The sequence below is a fragment of the Falco cherrug genome, chromosome 1 (assembly GCF_023634085.1).
Source record: "Falco cherrug isolate bFalChe1 chromosome 1, bFalChe1.pri, whole genome shotgun sequence".
Classification (NCBI taxonomy): domain Eukaryota; kingdom Metazoa; phylum Chordata; class Aves; order Falconiformes; family Falconidae; genus Falco; species Falco cherrug.
The window spans coordinates 51,928,022-51,947,292 of NC_073697.1; the positions used below are offsets into that span (position 1 = coordinate 51,928,022).

General features: G+C 42.6%; 2 protein-coding genes across 8 annotated transcripts in view; one reads left to right on the forward strand and one right to left on the reverse strand.

The window, feature by feature from the left end:
* The window catches only part of CRMP1 (collapsin response mediator protein 1), a 51,520-nt gene extending 32,786 nt beyond the window's left edge, over positions 1 to 18,734 (forward strand). For both annotated transcript variants that reach the window (XM_055720574.1, XM_055720636.1), the window contains exons 7-14: positions 1,905 to 1,973; positions 3,977 to 4,097; positions 5,193 to 5,349; positions 9,913 to 10,054; positions 11,699 to 11,869; positions 13,116 to 13,295; positions 15,812 to 15,977; positions 17,698 to 18,734. In XM_055720574.1, the coding sequence (XP_055576549.1) occupies positions 1,905 to 1,973; positions 3,977 to 4,097; positions 5,193 to 5,349; positions 9,913 to 10,054; positions 11,699 to 11,869; positions 13,116 to 13,295; positions 15,812 to 15,977; positions 17,698 to 17,789 (1,098 nt within the window). In that variant the 3' untranslated portion in view covers positions 17,790 to 18,734. The remainder of the gene's footprint in view (positions 1 to 1,904; positions 1,974 to 3,976; positions 4,098 to 5,192; positions 5,350 to 9,912; positions 10,055 to 11,698; positions 11,870 to 13,115; positions 13,296 to 15,811; positions 15,978 to 17,697) is intronic.
* The window catches only part of EVC (EvC ciliary complex subunit 1), an 81,289-nt gene that overhangs the window by 1,397 nt on the left and 60,621 nt on the right, over positions 1 to 19,271 (reverse strand). The gene's annotated exons all lie outside the window — the stretch shown is intronic.

Sequence of the window (19,271 nt, forward strand, 5' to 3'; positions counted from 1 at the left end):
TGTAGTTTTAATGTGACATAAAATATCCAGTAGAATGAAAATGAATAATAAGAAACATAATAAGTCAATATTACTGTGCAAATGGCAAAATGAATCAAATCAAACGGCACCCATGATGTTTTAGTACAATCCTCATTAAAATCAAGGTGCAGTCGTGGAATTGCATTTCTGAAATAAGTCTGTTTCAGTTACATTTTTCTTTGATCAGTTTTAATATACAGCTATGGAGTATGAACATACAGGACAGAAAAATTACGAGGAAAAGAGGAAACAGTAAAGAAATGTGTGTTATGTTATACATCAATGTATTTCTTCACCGTTGCCTTGTCTCGTAAAATCAGACTTCCCTTATGCTTTTATTTAGAAGGATTATTTGGATAGTGAAAAGAAAGCTGCCTGCAGGGAGGTTTTTCAGGACTACCCCCTGTGCAAATACTAATTTGATTTTATCTAAAAAATATTCTAGCTTATTAGCACTTTCAGATCCTCTTACAGGGGGTAATTTTATCGTGTAATCTGATTTTATTGCGTGATCTGTGACTTGCTTCAAGACGCAAACCTATTCTACTTTGTGTAGCCATTCTTTGCCATTTTGCTGGGGTTTTTTTATATGGTTGTAACTTTATTTTTTGTTGTGTTTCAATTATCTGAAGTCTTCAACTGCCACTGTTCAGAGCTGTTGCATTAATGATTTAGAGCAGCTGTTTTTAAGAATACATATGAAAGATTATGGTTTTCTAACCAAAATATTCTTAATTACACAGTCAGATTAGTACATTCCTATTAATGCCTCTTCAGCCTTGATTGGTTGCAACGAAGGCAAAAGTATATATGAAAATTAACTTGCTCAGGTTTTGCAGGAGTGTGTTGGTAATGTGTGAGCTTTTTGCCCTTGGGGACCTGGGATCAAAAATTTATTAGATGACGCAACACAGTACGTTTGGTAACTTCATCCTGGTCTCCAGAGGACATTTGTCTGTTTCAAAGAATCATTACATTTCTTCAACTTGGCCCATTAGTGGGCAGAGCAGGCCAGGGTTGGAGGAGCATCAACAGTTCCGGTCCCACTTCTGCTCTGCTGGCAGATGTGGACCAAGCTCCTGTGGAGGATTGTCCACCAGAAGTGGTTGACCACTATTTTCTACAATAAGAAAAGTTTATTCCAATACCACTGCTTGACCTTAAATTAAAAGCTAGATGACACTTCTTTGTCTACTATTTTTTTTTAAATTATGTCACTGCTGTGAAGCTGGAAGGCACAGATGTTTTCTGACAGTCCTCCATTGGTCCTAAGATGGGCTTTTTGGTGTGGATACAGCGCCCTCACAACTAGAGAGCACTGTTCTGCTTTCATGAAAACATAATTTTAGTGATTCAATCTGCAGGAAAAAAGTGTTACAGAAAAACCGGATGCCAAAGGCAAGACTTTATCTGTTGAAGTGTCAGCAATGCTAAAAGTTTGAGGAAGGTGATAGTGAGTGCTTCATGGATTGCAACCAGGTAGGATCTTGTGCAAGTAAGGGAAGAATCATAGGCTGGAAATAGCCATAATTACTATTTAGTGTATTGGTTGAAGCCTGTTCCCTGGATTGGTGTCTTGATGTCACATAAGACTTTCTGGAGGGCAGAGGAGATTTCCAGCTGTGCAGCCCAATGGCTCGAGGCACAAACGCTCGGTTGCATTGCAGAGGCAAATCCTCTGCGTGGAGCAGACGCTGGGGTGGCGTGGGACCAGTTTAGAGCCAGTGTTTTCAGTCCTCCTCCCCCATCAGCAGGCTTACACAGCTGCATTTACACAGACAAAAAAGGGGCAGTTCAGCGGTATGGGTGTTAATCCGCCAGAGGATGCCTGGTGCAAGGGTTTCATCCTGCAGCGGCGTTCAGCATTTATCCTTACTTTGCAGGAACAAAAGCGTATCCTGGAGATGGGAATCACCGGACCTGAGGGACATGCCCTGAGCAGGCCTGAGGAGGTAGGAGCCTTCCCTCTTTTTGGCATTCATGGGAATATTTTGCCTAGCTTGTAGTATCAGAGCTTGGCTTCTGTAATGTGCAGGTGATAGATGGGTGTGTTGCAGCAGTCTGCTTCTCCCAGTCTCTTCCAGTATTATTCAGACTTGGAAAGTCCAGCTCCCTTACAGCTTGTTTGTTTGCCTGAAATACCCTTTGCTGCTGCAGCAGGTGCATTCTCTTGGTCCAGGGATGAGTGTGTTCTTGTACACTGAGGAGCTGCAGCTCTGGCTGCCCAAGTCACTGGTGTGCATGTATTTTTTGAGTGTGACCCTTGTGATTTGATTTGTGATGATATAAAAAAATGGGCATATCAGGGTAAAAATCAGCAGTGCAGCTTGCGGGTTAGGCTTTGGACTAACTGCATCATTAAAATGCTTTGGCTGCAAACCTCTTCTAAGATGCATGTGTACATATATACCATACATATGCATACGCCCATGTACCGATCTACGTTTATGCCAGCAGATATATTTGTAGTAGAAATGCAGGCTGTAGAAATGTAAATATGCGAGAATGGAAAGATGCTGCAAGGCAGCTTATTTTATGCAGCTCTCTTATAATGAAAACCAGGCTTTGGTATGGATCATCTCAGGCATCTGGAAGGGGTTTCTTTAATGAGAAGGAAAAGGTGGAGACATGCAGATGTCCCTTAATGTACACAGTTCAGACTGTGAATGGGATGATGGAGGGCGGTAGTGGGAAGTGACTGCTTTCCTTGAAGGCTAAAGAGACAAGGGCCTGGGGATTTGAGGCTAAACTGGAAGAGATTGTTGTGGTTTGCAGATCTTTATATAACCTCTCCCCAAGGCAAAAGGAATCAGCTTAATTGGTTGCATTCTTCTATTGAACTGTTTATGTACTTCTTCATTTTGCTGTTCCCTTTTAATGAGAACAAGGGCCTAAGGAAAATCTGCATTTGCAGTTTCCAGAAAGGAATTTTGCCTCTTTCTGACCGTGCATCTGACCATCTTAGCCCCAGCACTGAGGTACAGAGGTCCTGCTTCCTTTCCTGGTCTTCTGTGGATACGTTCGGGGCTTCCAGAGCAAATAGATAGATTGTGATAAAAGTTTTAGGACAACCTGAAAGTGACAGTCTGATTTAAGAAAAAAATATTTTACGAAACTGTGAAGAATTAAGCCTTGTGGTTTTGGAAGGGCTAAGTTGCTCGACTTTTCTAGCACAACTCTTGAACCAAAATTTCTGTACCGTCAAGTCAATATTTTCAGTCACAACAGAGTTTTGGGTATTAGAATGCCAGTGCTATGAGTCTGTCTAGGAAGGAGGTACAAAACCGGTAACTGGGGAAGGGAGTCTGCAGAGCTGCTGGGGGGCACTGCTCCCCTGTCTGAAGATGCCTGCCTGTGTGCCTACGTCCCAGGTGGCTCCTTGGAAGGAGATTGCCTTCATGCTGCCAGAGGGGACTTACTGGGCAATGCTTCAAAAGCTTTTATGGATTACGGGCTAAATTCAGTTCATAGTGCTGAAGTTGCTGTTTGGGAATACTTTGCATTCACTGTCATCTTATCCTTATGTAAAGATTGCATAGCATAAGCTGTCAGGGACAGCTCAGATGTTGTCTCCAAGCTGGAGCAATGTTTCCTTGCTTTGTTCTCCTTCCAACTGCAGGGTAGAGGGTTGAAGCAGAAGAGTGGGAGGGAGGTAAGGAGGAGCCCCATCAGCTGCTTGGATGTGACCTTTCCTGGGGTGCAGGGAGCCAGTTGTGCTGGGGCAGCTGCACCCCATTAAATGGAAGTACAGCCTGGCCATGGTTACTCCTAATGTGAAGTGTCTGAGGTTGGGTTAGCTCCCTGTTTCCCAGCACAGCATCTCTCTTTATGGAAAAAAACAGAATCAACCCCTGAAGAGTTGTTGCTAAACAGTGAGAAATATGGCTAAGTCCTCCAGTTATTTTTAAATTCAGTCTGCTGTTGCAGTTAACTTTTTCCTCCTTGTTTTCCTCAGCTTGAAGCAGAAGCAGTTTTCCGTGCCATCACCATTGCCAGTCGAATAAACTGCCCAGTGTACATCACCAAAGTGATGAGCAAGAGTGCGGCTGATATCATTGCACTGGCCAGAAAGAAAGGTAAAAGACTTCCTTTTCTGCCCCAGAGTCTTTTTTTTTTTTTTTTTTTTGTTGCTGTTAAATAGAAGCTCAGTGGAAAACCTGTTCATCTTGACCCAAATCACAAGATATAGGGAGAGGTTGCCAAAGAATGGTAACACCATCACAGACCCTAAATATTTACAGTTGGGAAAGATGGAGGGAAGTCCTACATTTTTCAGTTGGGAAACACTGTCCCCTTGAAGACTGTGTTGTAACTCTTCTTCTTGCTGTCTTCCCTTTTGCTTTTCCCTTAGGCTATTGTATCTCTGTTCATGGGAGGGAGGTATTTTATTCCTCACAGGGCTAGCACATCTTCTGTGCCTTTTGGTGGTATTTCAGGGTATTACCCTCTAAGGGGTGGCTTGGGCAGCAGACCTGCTGTTAGAGATGCCTGGTGCTGACTCCTGGCCTTGCTGCTGGAGGCTGACCCCATTGGATGTGCACTGGGGACATCTGTGGGCCAGCCCTGCTTGCTGAGGCTGTGGGGGGATCCAGGTTACAAAGCACCCAAAGGGGACTTGTGAGCTAGGGGCAGCTGCTTTCGAAGCTGCATTTGCAAGTCAAGACTGTTCTGCTGGTTGGTGTTACAAAGCACATGAGCCATATGGAAAAGCCAGTGAGCAAAATGCCGTCTTGATATTTGTATTTCTGGAGACTTGGGAGTACAATGCTGGGGATCGTATGCTGCTATCTGCTGGTGCTGTGCCCAGCCTGGGAGTAGTAAAAAGGCATCTGTCTGCGGGAGCCCATCCTCCACCTAAACGCCCTCTGAATCGGAGCAACAGGGAGAACGTGGCTGTGATTAAAACAGCACAAATTAAAACCAGGTCTGAACTGTCTCCTTCTGGGTTAGAAAGAGAGCTTTGTAAATATGCTGATCAAAAGATGTGTAGCTCAGAGAGCCTCCTGATCAATTTTTTATCGTACAGACAAAGCCGGGGCTGCTTAATTTCTGGGAGCTACGCTGGCCGTGTAGCAGTGTGTGAATTATACATGGCTGCATGCAGCAAGCGCTATAATGTGCTGAAGAGAGAGTGGATTGTAATCATTCCTGTATATCCTTGTTTCCCCAAGGTCCCCTTGTGTTTGGAGAGCCTATCACTGCCAGCCTGGGGACAGATGGGACACACTACTGGAGTAAAAACTGGGCCAAGGCTGCAGCTTTTGTGACCTCACCCCCTCTGAGCCCTGATCCTACTACTCCAGACCACTTAAATTCACTCTTAGCATGGTAAGATCCTCATTTTTTTTACAGGCTGATGGTCAGGCAGGTGCAAAAGACACGTGGGGTGAATCATCTAAGCATCAGTTTGGTTTCCTTTAGACTAGCCTCATACACAAATCAGCAGGGGAAGGACAGGGAAGGCCAGCGACGGTTATATCCCTGTGTTTAGGCTGTCAGGTGAGCAGGCAGGGCTCTCCAGCTCCTCGTTAGCATGATAGAGAGGCAGCTGCTGGCTCTTCAGGAATTCGTTCTTTTTCTTTCTGCTTTTCAAGCAATGCCTAGTTGTGCAGCTAGGTAGGCTTTAGCCCAGGACTTCAAACTGGCTTTCTCCCTAGTTCTCTGTTTTCTCTCCAGCCAAACTGTTAATACGTGATCGGATGGCATCCTCACTGTCCAGTATAAGCAGCGACCTGGTGGACAGACCCCATCTGTGGGAATAGGCTCCGTTTTAAGCCCTGGTCATAGCTGGCAAGCACAGCTTCTGAAATCAGGGCTGTCCCTGAGCGCAGAGATACCTAGAACCGAGAAAACCTTCCTGGTGCAGTTTTTGTCAAGGCTGGTGTGGGGCTGTAAGCTGTGAGCGCTTTTGAGTCTTGGGCTGTCCTAAATTAACTTGTAGGTCTTTGTAGCAGAGTTTCGTGATTTTAGCTCCTCTGTATTGAAAACTTCTGACTTCTTAGTCTGCCTTCATCTGGCATGGATCAAAGCCATATAAGTTTATTACTTGTGTTTAGTTCTTGCAGCCTTGCTTTTACTTTTAGCTTGCCTTGTGTCTTTATAGGCTCCAGGGTCCTCAAGCTGGAAGACAGCAAAGATAAGTGGTACATACAGAGAAGGTACGTCAGGCAGGAGGAAGAGGCCGGAGTGGATTGCAAAGGAGACTGTCAGGGACTCAGGTGGAGACAGGCTGGTGAACTGGAGGCCATCACTTGACAGGACAGGGATATGGGCTGACTGTCTTCACGTTGGCAGGGAGAGTGTTACCACTAGAGAGATGAAAGGGATGTGGACAACAGAGGGCGAAGTGTCTTTCTCGTATGGATAAGAAGACATCAGCGATGCCTTGCCAGCAACCCAGACTGTAAACCCATCCCTTGACAGTGTTTCCTGCCTGTAGCCAACTGTGGGTCTTCTTTAGCTTAAGCAAAAGACCATCTGCTTTGAAATGAAACAGAAATTCATAGCTGAAGTCCCACCAGGACAGATTGCTAGTGCTGGAGTGAGGAACTCCACTTACCATTCAAAACCTTATTTATAAATTAAGCCATGTGGTACCAGTTATCTCACGCGCTGCGTCCCCTTCCTAGGGTCTCCAGCGCTCTAGCCAGAGAAGTAGTATTTGAACCCTAAAAGTGACCCACTGGTCTTCAGAAAACATTTCCTCCTGAGGTTAGTTTTCCATGTGACTACCTGGCAGGCTGTACGGCAGGCAGTGCCAGCGTGGCTGGCAATGTAAGGACCCTGCATGTGCAACCCAGGCTTGGACAGAGCTGCCCTTTAGGTGGGTGGGCGCCTATGCGTGATGGCAAGCTGCCGTCAATCAGTGCCATTGCTTCGCACACATCTCTCCTTGCTTACGGGCGGGTCAGGCTGTGCAGTCCACCAAACCCAGGTTTTAGCTCAGCTGCCCCAATGATGCTGCGTGGACAGCGCTGTTAATGAAGGCACAGTTGAACTCTGAGTTATGTGTCGTTCTGGCAAGAATATGCAGGAATTTGTTCTGTTGTGACAGTCTGATGGCAGAAATAATTTTGCATAATTGAGCTTTCTGTTCCTTAAAATCAGGACAAGGAAGAAAAATTACTTTTCTGGTCTGATCCATCACTATCAGCACTGTAAAGAATGAAGCTCATTGTGTGAGGGTAAGGCTGTTAGCCAGCACATGTGAATGTGTACCAAAATGTCTGGCTCTTCACTCTATCAGACACGGCTATATGTTTTCTAGAAGAGAGTCCCAAAATAATAGTATGTGGGTCAAAACAGATTAGCTAAAATAGTACGCGAATTTTTAGAACTGCAATCCAAAGAATGACTTTTTTAAACTAACATCAGAAAGGCAAACTGAGGAGTCACAGAAGTTCTCGTTATCTGTCAAGCATGCAAAAAAGCCTTTTTTTTTTTCTAGTGGCTTAAAGTCCTAGATCCTAAATGACAGCAGCTTAGCCTGCTTTTGGCTTTAATACTTTAAATCTATACTGTGAATCTAAAAAAAGAACTGTATATTTTATCAGTCTGCCCTGCATTTGTGGGGAATTTTATGCAAGAGTGATGGTAAAAACAGTGTTTGACTTTTCTATTGCACTTTCCATTAGGAGACCGATATCTTACCCTCATTAAAAAAAAAACTTAAAACATTCTTCCTCTGCAAGTATGCAGCATACTGCTTGTGACATTTTCCCAGAAAGCGTTGATTTTTCACTGAAAAGCTCATGTGTACAAATCCAGCATGTCTCATGGGGTTTGCAGACTGGGTTTGCCTTGCGAGGTCTGGTCCTTGTTTCACCTGTGGGCCATGCACCTGAGGTAGCCTTCATCTTCCATGGTGTGCTGCTGCATTATTGCCACCGCGATACACCATCCCTTCTGAACTAGGCATGTGACATCTTGGTGCTTCATGGAAGATGTCACCAGCCATGAAAGCCTTGTTGACAGTGAAGAGTAAGATGATGAGGTATCGATGTGGCATAAGATGATGAGGTATCGATGTGGCATTTAAAGATACACATGTCCACTGTTAATTCCCACCATTCCATCTTTTGGAGATGTTTTCCGTGATGATCCCTTCTCATCTCCCAGTTTTTCGGTTGTTCTGATGCTCTGTTTGACAGTAGAGTACATCTAGGCAGTAGGAGCGCCAATGTAGTTAAGGAGGTGTTGGGCGGCTCTCAAGCAATGTGCTTCAGCTTCAGAAGTCTTCTGCTGGTTAGACAGGGGAGTGGTGCATGTCATTAAACAACATTGAATGTCAGAGGAGAGGGAGTTCAGAGGAAGCGACTCCTTTTTATCTTTCATAAAGATAAAAATATCTTTCAGGTGTAGGAATTAATAGCGTGGGGTAAGAAGCATAGTAAAACCTCAGGGAAATGGGCAGTGGTACAGGGCCTGGCTGTGACATTCATGTTTTCATGGTTGTGTTCATCAGAGGGCAGAAAAGAGAGAGAGGGTAAGCCATGAGAAACTTAGCTGACAGGAGAGCAACAAAAAGCGAGAAGTGGCGCTGCAATTTTTTGACTTCGTTGTTGTGTTAGAATAAATGAATGTTTAACTGATGGATTTGGTTTCATCCTATGGAGTAACACCAGGCAGTCATTAATAATCAGGAATAGCTAAACCATAGCTGCCTTTTCCATATTAAATACATGGGTTTGGCTTTTGCTAAAAACTGGCTGGATGGCTGGATGGATGGATGTGAGCATTCATGGAGAAGAGCCAGAAAAGAGGCCAAAGGTTCTCTGACTGCCAGCAACCATTAGGGCTGGGAGCCCATAAAATTGCATTAGAATTACTGATGTGTGACACTTTTTTCCTCTGTACTTGGCTGTTCGTTAGCTTGCTGGAATCTAAATTTGTGGACCAGAATCTTTCAGATGTTTCAGAGCTGGAACTTGCATAGTCAGTAAAGAAAAGGACGACAGGCTCTTGGGGACGTCTCCCTTCTGGAGTGATGGAAGAGAAATCATGGTGTGTTTTAATGTGCTCGTCTCCTGTAAGCTTAATCAAGACCTAAAAATAGCACCCGTTTCCTGTGGATATTGAAGAACCCATCTTCCTTTTTGTCTTTCTATTCTTGCAAGATTCTGCATATTGGTTATGTTCTTCCTTATTCCCAAGAGCAGCTGTGATCCATTTCTGCTCTCTGCAAAAAAAAATTCTCTAGACTGAAAAAAACCTGACTTCTTAAATAAAAGCATTATTATTTGGTAGATCTTTTTGAGTTTTACTCCATGCCTTTTTCTATGTTAAGACCTTTAAGTTGGATAAATCCAGAGCACGTGTTTGACTTCCATATGCCTGCCTTTGTTTAATTAGAAGATTACCTGATAAAAAACTTTCCTTCCTTTTCTATTTTCAAGGTTCTGTTTTGGAAGGTCAGACAAGAAATATTTGTGTAAGACTTGCAAGAAAAATGTATGTGCAAGGGAGAAATGCAGGGAAACAAGCTTGATGCTCATGGCTTTGCATTGTAAAATTTGACATTGTTTTTCAGCGTGGTTGTGAATTAGTTTATCTTCAGAGTGGCAGACATTTCATACAAGCTTCCGATCATTTCCTTAATCCTAGAATAATCCTTTGTCCTGATTAGTGGGCTTGTGCCTGATCTCGATAGATAAGCAGCCTGAAAGCCGAGGGGGCTGTAATCTGGGAGTTCAGGGTGCTCCTGAGGGAAAGTGGAGACGTCCAATGCTGTCATCACTCTTCAGTGATCTGTAGCCAACATGTAAAGGCTGCTGACATGACTTACAGCCAGGCTTCTCGTGTGTAGGCTTGAAAGGCCCGTTCATAGCTAGTCTGAGACCACAATAACAGTGGTGATGCCTGGTGTAAACCTTCTGTATGTTAACTCCGCAGTGGGGACCTGCAGGTGACGGGAAGTGGACATTGCCCGTACAGCACTGCCCAGAAGGCCATTGGAAAGGACAACTTCACTATGATTCCTGAAGGTGTCAATGGAATTGAGGAAAGAATGACTGTTGTCTGGGACAAGGCTGTAGTAAGTAATTACTTTTATGGTCTGAAAAGAAATTGAGTGTTGGCTGAATAATGAAAGCCAGGAGACTCAGCCAGCACTTAAGTGACTTTCTAATATATTTCTGAGAATTCCCTGGGAGAGCACTACTATGAGGTGAATTGTTTATCTCAAAAACCTTCTCCAGTTTTATGAACTCAGGGCCGTGTTTCACTTTTGACGCTGCAACACCATCGTGTTTTATTAGACCTGAGGCTTCCAGATTCCACTGCTCAATTTTCCAGTTGTGTCAGGGTGGATGCTTCTCGGAGATGTAGGATCTGGAGCAGTTTAATGATTTTGATATGGACCCCATATAAACAGGATGAATGGATCGTTTGAATTTGAGAAGCGTCTCGTTGGTTTTGAGAAATTAGAAATGGATGAGCCTGAGGCTAGACGATAAAATGCTTAGAAGGAGAACAATACGTGTAATCCATAGTGGCATATTTTGCAGTGGGGTGCCGGTATAAGTTAGTAACTTTTTGATGGTTCCGTGGATCCTAATGTACAATGATGTTCTCACTCCGTTGCCCATCTTCACATGCACACCCACGCGCGCGCACACACACACACACACTCATTACCTCACATTGCATTGCGCTCAAACGCATCTTGCAGACTGGGAAGTGGTAGTATTTACAACGTGCTCATGAGCACTTCTCCCAGACTGTGTTTAATAATCACTTTCTTCAGGGACCACTGTTGAGATTCCAAGCATAGAAGCAGCTTCAGACATCTGCCAGATAGGAGCAAAGCAGAGAAGCAAGCGCAGTGCAGCCAGCCAGTGCTGTTTCTTTTTTGTTACTGCCACAAAGGGAAGGAGCTGCAGCAAGGGCTGCAACATGGGATTTACAGGTGGTAACATTCAGTCCTGCACCACTTAGCTTATATTTTGCAAGTCTCGTGTTTTACCAGGCAGGAAGTAAGTGCTTATTTAATATTTAAAAGTTTGGTACTGTTGTTCTTCCTTGGAACATTGTTCTTGCTTATTGCCAAGGAAGACCTCAAAATACTCTGCTGAGAGATCAAAATGCTGTTGTGTACAGCTGCTGTTAAGCCATCACTGAGTATATAAAAAGTTCAATTAGTGGTGACATTTCTCCGGGCGATGACTTTATAGTTGGGGTTGGTTTACTTAGATGTATAGGTTTGGTAATACTAAATTATGTAAAAATTATTATAAAAAAAAATGGACTTCATTTGCAAGAAGTGTTTCTAAAAAGAGTCTGAATCTTGATCTTCTATTTAATCTTGTAATAGTCATATAAGTTTCTCTATTTTAAAATTGTTAAACCATTTAAATGGAAGTTACTAGAACTAGCAACAAGACACACTTTTGGCACCTCTGTAGAGAAAGGGACCTCAGATAACTGATTAACTTGATGGTGTGATCTGCAGTAAGGTGTTATTGGCTTTTCTTTGGATGCCAGGAGTAGGACATTCATTTATTTGAAACTCCCAAGTAATGTGCCATGTATGAAGTCCTGCTTGATAAAATCTTCGCTTCACGCAACATCACCATGTGTTTGAACTACGTGCTTTCCGGTATCTCCCTGACCATCTAGTACTCTGAATAGTGAACCCCCATTTTATAAGCCTGTTTTGCTCAAATCACGTTGTTTTTAGGCCACAGGCAAGATGGATGAGAGCCAGTTTGTAGCTGTCACCAGCACCAATGCTGCCAAAATCTTTAATCTGTATCCAAGAAAAGGCCGGATTGCTGTAGGATCGGATGCTGATGTGGTTATTTGGGACCCTGATAAGGTGAAGACTATAACAGCTAAAAGCCATAAATCGGTAAGGAGGAAAGGAAAAACGGTAGGAAAAAAGAAATTTCACTGTTGCTTTTCAGCTGTTCTAATTCACATGAGCACCAAATGCACAGGATATAGAGGAGTGGGGTAACTACCTCCTTCTATTCTGAAACTGGTAAATGTTTCAGAAGATGGAAGTATTGAAATATTGCATTGGAAGCAGTGGGATCAGGAACGATTTCTTTTCTCTTTGCGTATACCATTGCACTATTTTTTGCATGCTTGTGGCAGAGCTGTAAATAGGTACGAATCAGCAGCTGTGCAGCTGAAGCTAATAAAACTGTGATGATAAATTTAAAGCTAGCTCACTTTTTTTTTGCTTACCTGAAAAGCACCTGATATGATAAATTGCATGATTAAATCAACAGTATTCTAAATTATGAGAGGTGATTAAATATTTTGATAATACAGATCTCCTCAGCTTCATGGCTGGGATTTTCTATTTAATTTTCTATTTACTGCATACTTTTCTGCCCTTGGTGCGGAGTTCCAGTGACTCAATCACTTCAATTTTGACTGTGACAGGTTTTGTCTTACGTGTTGTCTGTCTCAGAGCTGGTGTCTTATTGTTCAGTGCTTTGGTCTTTTATATTGTGGAATTCTTCTAAAAGTTTTACTGGAAATCCAGTAACGTGGTTTATATAAAAAAGGCAAAACCCTTTAGAAACCGTTAAAAAGTAAGTTTAGGCAATTCAGTTTCTTCTTCTCTGTCTTCAGATCTCTCTGTATTTTGAAGAAAGTAATCATCACCTGCCCTTTGACAATTATTCCCATTTAGATTCAGGTTTTCCTGGTCCTTTCTGGACTCCTTTAGACAGAAATATAAATACGTGTGCTGGCCCCTTTGGAGTTCCCTTACGCAGTCACAGCAGATGCTTGGTGGGACCATGTCCTCTGCTGTTTGGCAGCTGAGTCACAATTTTCCTTCCTTAAGGCTATTGTACTTCTAGAGGCTCTGGTTAAATACGGAAGGTCCTCTTGAACAAATGAGAGAAAGCCCAGATGGAAAGTGAGAAATGGAAAGGAAAAGTCTGATCCAAGAAAGTCTGATCAGAGAGATTCTTTAAAATAATTTCATATCGAGATGCGTTGCTTTTCCTTCAGGCAAAGCAATCTTTTACACCATCTAATGGCAGTTGTCTAGAACTATCCCTACCAATGCAGATTATGTTACTAACCCAAAGAGATCTTGTACCGAACCTGCAGTGAGTATGCTTGTTGATCTTCAGGCTGTCGAGTACAACATCTTTGAAGGAATGGAGTGCCATGGTGCCCCACTCGTGGTCATAAGCCAAGGGAAGATTGTGTTTGAAGATGGAAATCTGCATGTAAATAAGGGAATGGGTCGCTTCATCCCTCGCAAACCTTTCCCTGAATATCTTTACCAGCGCATCAAAATCAGGAATAAGGTAATGTCAGATATTATTTATTCTTCTTTCTAGCCATACCCTCTTGGAACCACAGTAGCACCTGGTTTTGATTATTATTGTGCTGAGTCCACATCAGATGGACTGTATGTGACGTGATCAAAAAACAGCCACAAAAGTTGTTCCTCCGCAAGCGTGAACTGGTGTAACTTAATTAACACCATGAGCTTCAGTGGCTAGAGCATATAATTGCCTTACATCCAGCTGTGCAGGCTTTTGAAGGGAGGTGGACTAGGAATAGAATTTACTTTTTGTTAAAATTCAGGGAAAAGATAAAGCTTCTTTGGGGAGAGGGTTAGCCGGCAGAAAACCAGAATTTTAAATTGTTACTGAGCTTTGCGTACTGAAGTGCCACGCTGCAGAGAAGAAAAGCGTGTAAGCCAGAGACACTCATTATATTTGGCATCTCTGTTGGTGCATTTGCTGAGCTGACTATTAGCAGCATTCACAGTGCAGAAAACTTTTATCTTGTGTTTAATAAAAAGCTGGGTAAATGACCAAGATTAAGACTGGGTCACTTCTGGTTTTGAATGACATCAGTGCTCCTCTGCTGAAAACCAGAAAACCAGTTGTCTTGGCACTAGCTCGGGGTTATTTGGAATTAGCCTCTTGTCACTGAGCAAGGAACTTGCTGTGTGAGGACAGGTAACAAGATAAATTGAAACTCGTGTTTTCTTTGACCAAGCATATGTCACAACCTGTGAGGATGGCAGCTGAAATTAAGTGGATGAGCAGGTTGATAGTTTTTTTCATTCAACATTTGTTACAGAAATTCTGTCAAGCTGTGGGATACTAAGGGTCTGTGCTTTTAACCAGAAAAGGCACTGTAAAAATCAAATGTGCTTGCCCAAGTTTTGCAAAATACCAATCAGTATTTCACTTTTTTTACATTATGTACTTAGATGGCACGGGCCCTCTCTTCATGCTGGCCTCTCAGGTGTTTAGCGCATGGGAGTGCTATATAGATACTGACAATGTGATTTAAATATTGAAAAAACTTTAAAAGCACATACCAGAGAGTGGTGTCTTATGCCAGGAGCTTGCACAAAAGTAACTGGGCTGAATAACCTGCATCTGGCAAACGTGCCTGGATTTGGGCATCTTGGGAATTTTGACATTTAGGAAAGCTGTGCAAAAGGATGAAGAAAGGGAGGGGTATTTTTGCTCTTGCGGCTCCCTCTGCTGCCTGCCGAGAGGAAGGGTGAGCAGATTTCGTGTCTGCATTTCTTTTTCCACTATCAAATTTTATCCGTTGGAAATATTTAGAGAACCCCAATGACAGTCATATCAGCCACCATATGAATATGTCAGTGCATGACAGAGGAATATAAAAAGCCTGTGTCAAACAAGGGGCTGCCAAGCTGTAACTGGCAAGGATAGCAGTATAAATTTATCCCTGATGCAGGGACAGCAGTATAAATTCCTGCCTTTGTGGGTCCCTGAACGATGGATTCATTTCTGTGATGGGCAGCAGCTCTGTTATGGGCATTAGTTTTGGCTCAGCCTGCAAGACGTGGCTCTTCAGAGCCTGATGTCCCCATCACGTGAAGCAAGGAAAACACATTGATTTCTGTAAAGGCTGGATCAGACCCCTGTGGATAGTGTCCTTCTATATGGTATTTTAATTCCACTGTTGGGGAAATGGCTCTGGAACAATAATCTTGTAAGGCAGAGATTTCTGATCTTTGTGATGAGCCTTGGATTCTGAAATTCAATAAATTCAGGTTCTTCCTGAAAATTGGAACTGTCGTTTAAAAATACTGTTTCCTAGATTCCTGTGATTTTAAGGCCAATGAAGCTGTTTTGATTGTCTTTTCTCATATTCATTGTAGGAACTGTACAGGGATAAAATCTAGAGACCTCAGACTGAAGTCAGAGCTCAAATGACAGATATCCCATTGACAAATAATGAAAGAAGGGTCCCATGCCACAGTCTAGCATATAATTGCTTTTCTAGTTGATGGCAAGAAGTGGAAACTTTCGAAGTTTTAATTTAAAAAATTGCCACCGCTTTTCAATGATCTCTGGTAAAAATAATGAGACTTCTGAAGGGGAGGAGCAGAGAAAATACAGGCAGGAGTGAAACTGCTGCAATCAGTATAGTGAGTATTGGTCTTGTAACAACCCGAGTGGGATTCAGCAGCTGAACCCACCCTGCTGAACAGCCTCTGGGTGGAGGGAGAAGAGGTGGTGGTGGCTGATCTTACTTAAAATAAACATCTTTGGTCAGACTTGTTCTTTTGAATCCCATTTCTCCCCATTGACTGTGAGGGAAGCCTAATCGGGATCTCTCTCTTACAAATGCAGGGAGGTAGTTTTATAATTTCCTTTGTATGTAAAGCAGATTGTAGCTTTGATGAGAGTGTAGATGTGTTTTTAATTCAGCTAATGCTGAATATAGCTCTGTGCTCAGTGGTCTCGGCATTTAGGCAGGAGTATCGTTAGGGAGCGTTATCAGAGCATTCAGTGTCTACATTTTTATTCTCCTCTTGATCTAGGTGGGAGGACTGCAAGGAGTCGCCAGAGGAATGTATGATGGCCCTGTGTATGAAATCCCAGCTACGCCAAAATATGCAACTCCTGCACCCTCAACTAAATCCTCCCCTGCCAAAAACCAGCCCCCACCAATCAGAAACCTCCATCAATCCAATTTTAGCTTATCAGGTAAGTCAGCCTGACTCAACAGAAATGTTATAAAGCCATGACTATGGATTATTTGTGATAAATTTCAATTATAAATACTTCTTTAATCGCCTATGAAAGGATTACATATACTCACATACATGCATATACTTACATATATATATATGTATGTGTACATATATGTTTTTATACATTCTTTCCCTAGTAATATTTTACGCATTGCCCAATATCCAGAATGTTTGCAGTCTAAAATTCTTCTCTGCCTGCAATCTTTTAATGTTACTTCCCTGGCCCATTACAGTTAGTGGAGGTCTCTGGCTGATGTGGCTGAGGCCCCTTGGTGGTATGTGCAGCTGACGGGACTTGGGTCTGGTACAACCCATGTGGCTCACACATCTCAGATTTATTTCTTGCTGCATCACCAGAGACTGCTAGACATGGAAACCTCAACTGTCCTGTGGCAGGCAAAGCATGTGCAGAAGCTGTTCATATGCAAATCAGAGTATTTCTTGTCCTCTTTGCTCTTGGTGCCCAAAAGATTTTCCATGGTACATAAGAAATAGACTGGAAAATCATCCTTGGGGGTTGTTGGAAATAATTCTTGTCATCTGAAGTAATTTAAAAGTGTGTCAAATCCTTACCCTTCAAAAGTCTACGGCCCAATTGGTAAATAAGTGGCTCCTTATGATGTTAGGAAAGTCACTGGATTTTCTCCCCTTTGGGAGCCAGTGGTGGAGCTTTCCTCCCTGACAGATTCTGTCTTTAGAAACTAAATGAAACTTCTGGAAGAAAGCCCAAGGAGAACAAATAGTTTAAAAACCCTTCTAGTGAGTCGCAGTATATTTTTGCCCGTACACCTGGGGCCATGGTGAGCATATACAGACAGGTAAAGCTATATAAAGCAAAAAAAAGTGCTTAGAAATTTGACCTCTAATAATAACAAGCGCACATAGGCATCTGAAGCTGTGGTTTCACAGTCTACTGCTGGATCTGGGTACTACCAAGGCATTTAGTGGTACAAATTTTATGCAAATTAGGCAAACACATTGCTGCGTTCGTATGAAATGAAGCAGAGCCAGAGACTGCGGTAGCATTTAAAATGATCCTGTGCTTTTACGGTAGTTTGCCATTAGGAAGCTTGAGTGTGATCAGACAATATTTGGCCTGGCAGCAAGCTTGCTGTCACATTGTTTAACCTTTCAACATTTTAAAATGCAGTTTGAAGTGGGTGTGAGTTTACATCAGCTCAGTGCTCCTTTCCTCATGGATTTATGATTGCTAACATCAGATTTACTGTACTGTTGACCCACGGACACAGTAGGAACAGGTATTCTAAATCAGTGGGGCAGGTCTGAAAAATCCACTTTGCACATACATACAGGTTTTGGGATTTTTTTGTAGTTATAACGGTAATAATTTCTGTCAGGGTCTGATCTCAGTAAGGGAATCTAGTCTGTAGGCTGTCGTCCCTGCCTGGGCTTTTCTTCAAGTCACTGGAAAACAATTCCCTATGCAGGGTGAGCATCAATCAGATCCCAAACATTGAATCCTACACTTTTTATTGAAGACAACTGCAGGTAGGCACAGAAATGTGTGTTGGAGATCTGCTTGGCACTTGAGTCAAGAGAAACCAGCTGATCGCTGTTTGAGGGGAGCATAGCTATAACTAGGCATGTAAAATCTCACTGCTCGTGGTTTATTCCTTCTGGTAGCTTTGTTAACTAATTTTCTGTTGTTGCAGGAGCTCAGATAGATGACAACAACCCCCGCCGTACTGGCCACCGCATCGTGGCACCTCCGGGTGGCCGCTCTAATATTACCAGTCTTGGCTGAAAAATGGTGATGGACAAGAAACACAAGGATGAAGGCTCATGGGAATACTGTCTGTTCCCTTCAGTATCTGTGTATCAAACCCACAGTTTTATTTGGTACTAATGGAAATAAAAACAGAAATGTCTTTTTTTTTTCTTTTTTTTTCTTTTTTTTTTTTTTTTTGTATAGGAAGAGGTGATAATAGTGTGGTGTGTTTGCTTGGAACTACTTGCCTCACAATTGTGCTTTCATGCCATAGTCACCTTAAAGCATGGTGCTTCCATTGCCCCTTTAGTGACTACAGGTTTTAGCTTCGTCTCGTAACTGAATGATGGTTCCTTTGCATCCTTTCGCTGTATTAGAGTAGTTAATGCATGTTACTGAGTTACTTATGCAAGTTGCATTCTGTGAGTGAGTCCCTTTAGAACACGTTGCCAACAATTGACTAGACACAATGCCAAGATTAATTTCCCTATTTGAGAAACACCACCAAAAACACTTATGAAGGAAGAAAATGGCCATCTTGAAAGTATGCAGTAGAGTAGTATAGGCAGCTTCTGTTTCATCTTTAATTTATTATAAACCCAAGAAGCACTTCTCTCAGACACAGAAAATTATCAGGACACGTAATGACAAATGGTCTCTGTAGCACCTGTCTGTTCCCACTCGGTACGTTCCAAGTCTGTGTCCTTCTTGTTTCCATTTTAGACAGAGACATAATTTATACATACCAGTGCCATTGCCACCCCTGCAGGGATTTCTCCACCTGGGCAGTAGTGCTCTCCTTCTGCATGAGATTTTTGGTACTTACAAATAATCCAAGTTGCTGTCGGATTTTTAAAGTTTTTTGTACAAAGTTTTTCCTTTGTAATCACATGCATTTTTACTTACTCTACCGTATCAAGATCTACTAGTCATGGTTCAATTTCTGAATTCAAAGCTTGTGAAATAAAGGAAATGAATTGATGGGTAAGCGTCTTCCTCTGCTTTCCAATGCTGTTGCTCAATGATTGAAAATTTAGAATGGAGAAACTCCAGAGACATTGTCTTTAGGTTGACGTGTGAAAGAAAGAACCTCCTTAGATCACAGGGGGTGTTAAATGTATAGATATCTGCATATGCTTACTATAGCATGCCATAATCTGCCTTTATTAAATAGAGCTGATGGTAACAACGTGACGTGCTACTGATGTGACAGTGGTTGACATTGCAGCTGCCTCAGTTTTGGCTAAATGAGACCTAAATTAGCTTTCTCTCAAGACCTTGAGGTCTGCATCTGATTGGCTTTAAATGGTAATTGATTGCCATCATCTTCATCTGTGGTAAACAGAGAGCCAGTCTGCAGTGCCCCAGTTTGGCCTAAGCTGTATTTGACTTCAATACTCGTTTTCTCTGCTGACTTAATTGGGATAGCGTGTAGGGATGGCACGAAGACAACATTGCTGCAGGTAAGGTGAGGAAAGCAGGCTTGAATTCTGTCTGTGAGAGTGAAGGAAATGCTTT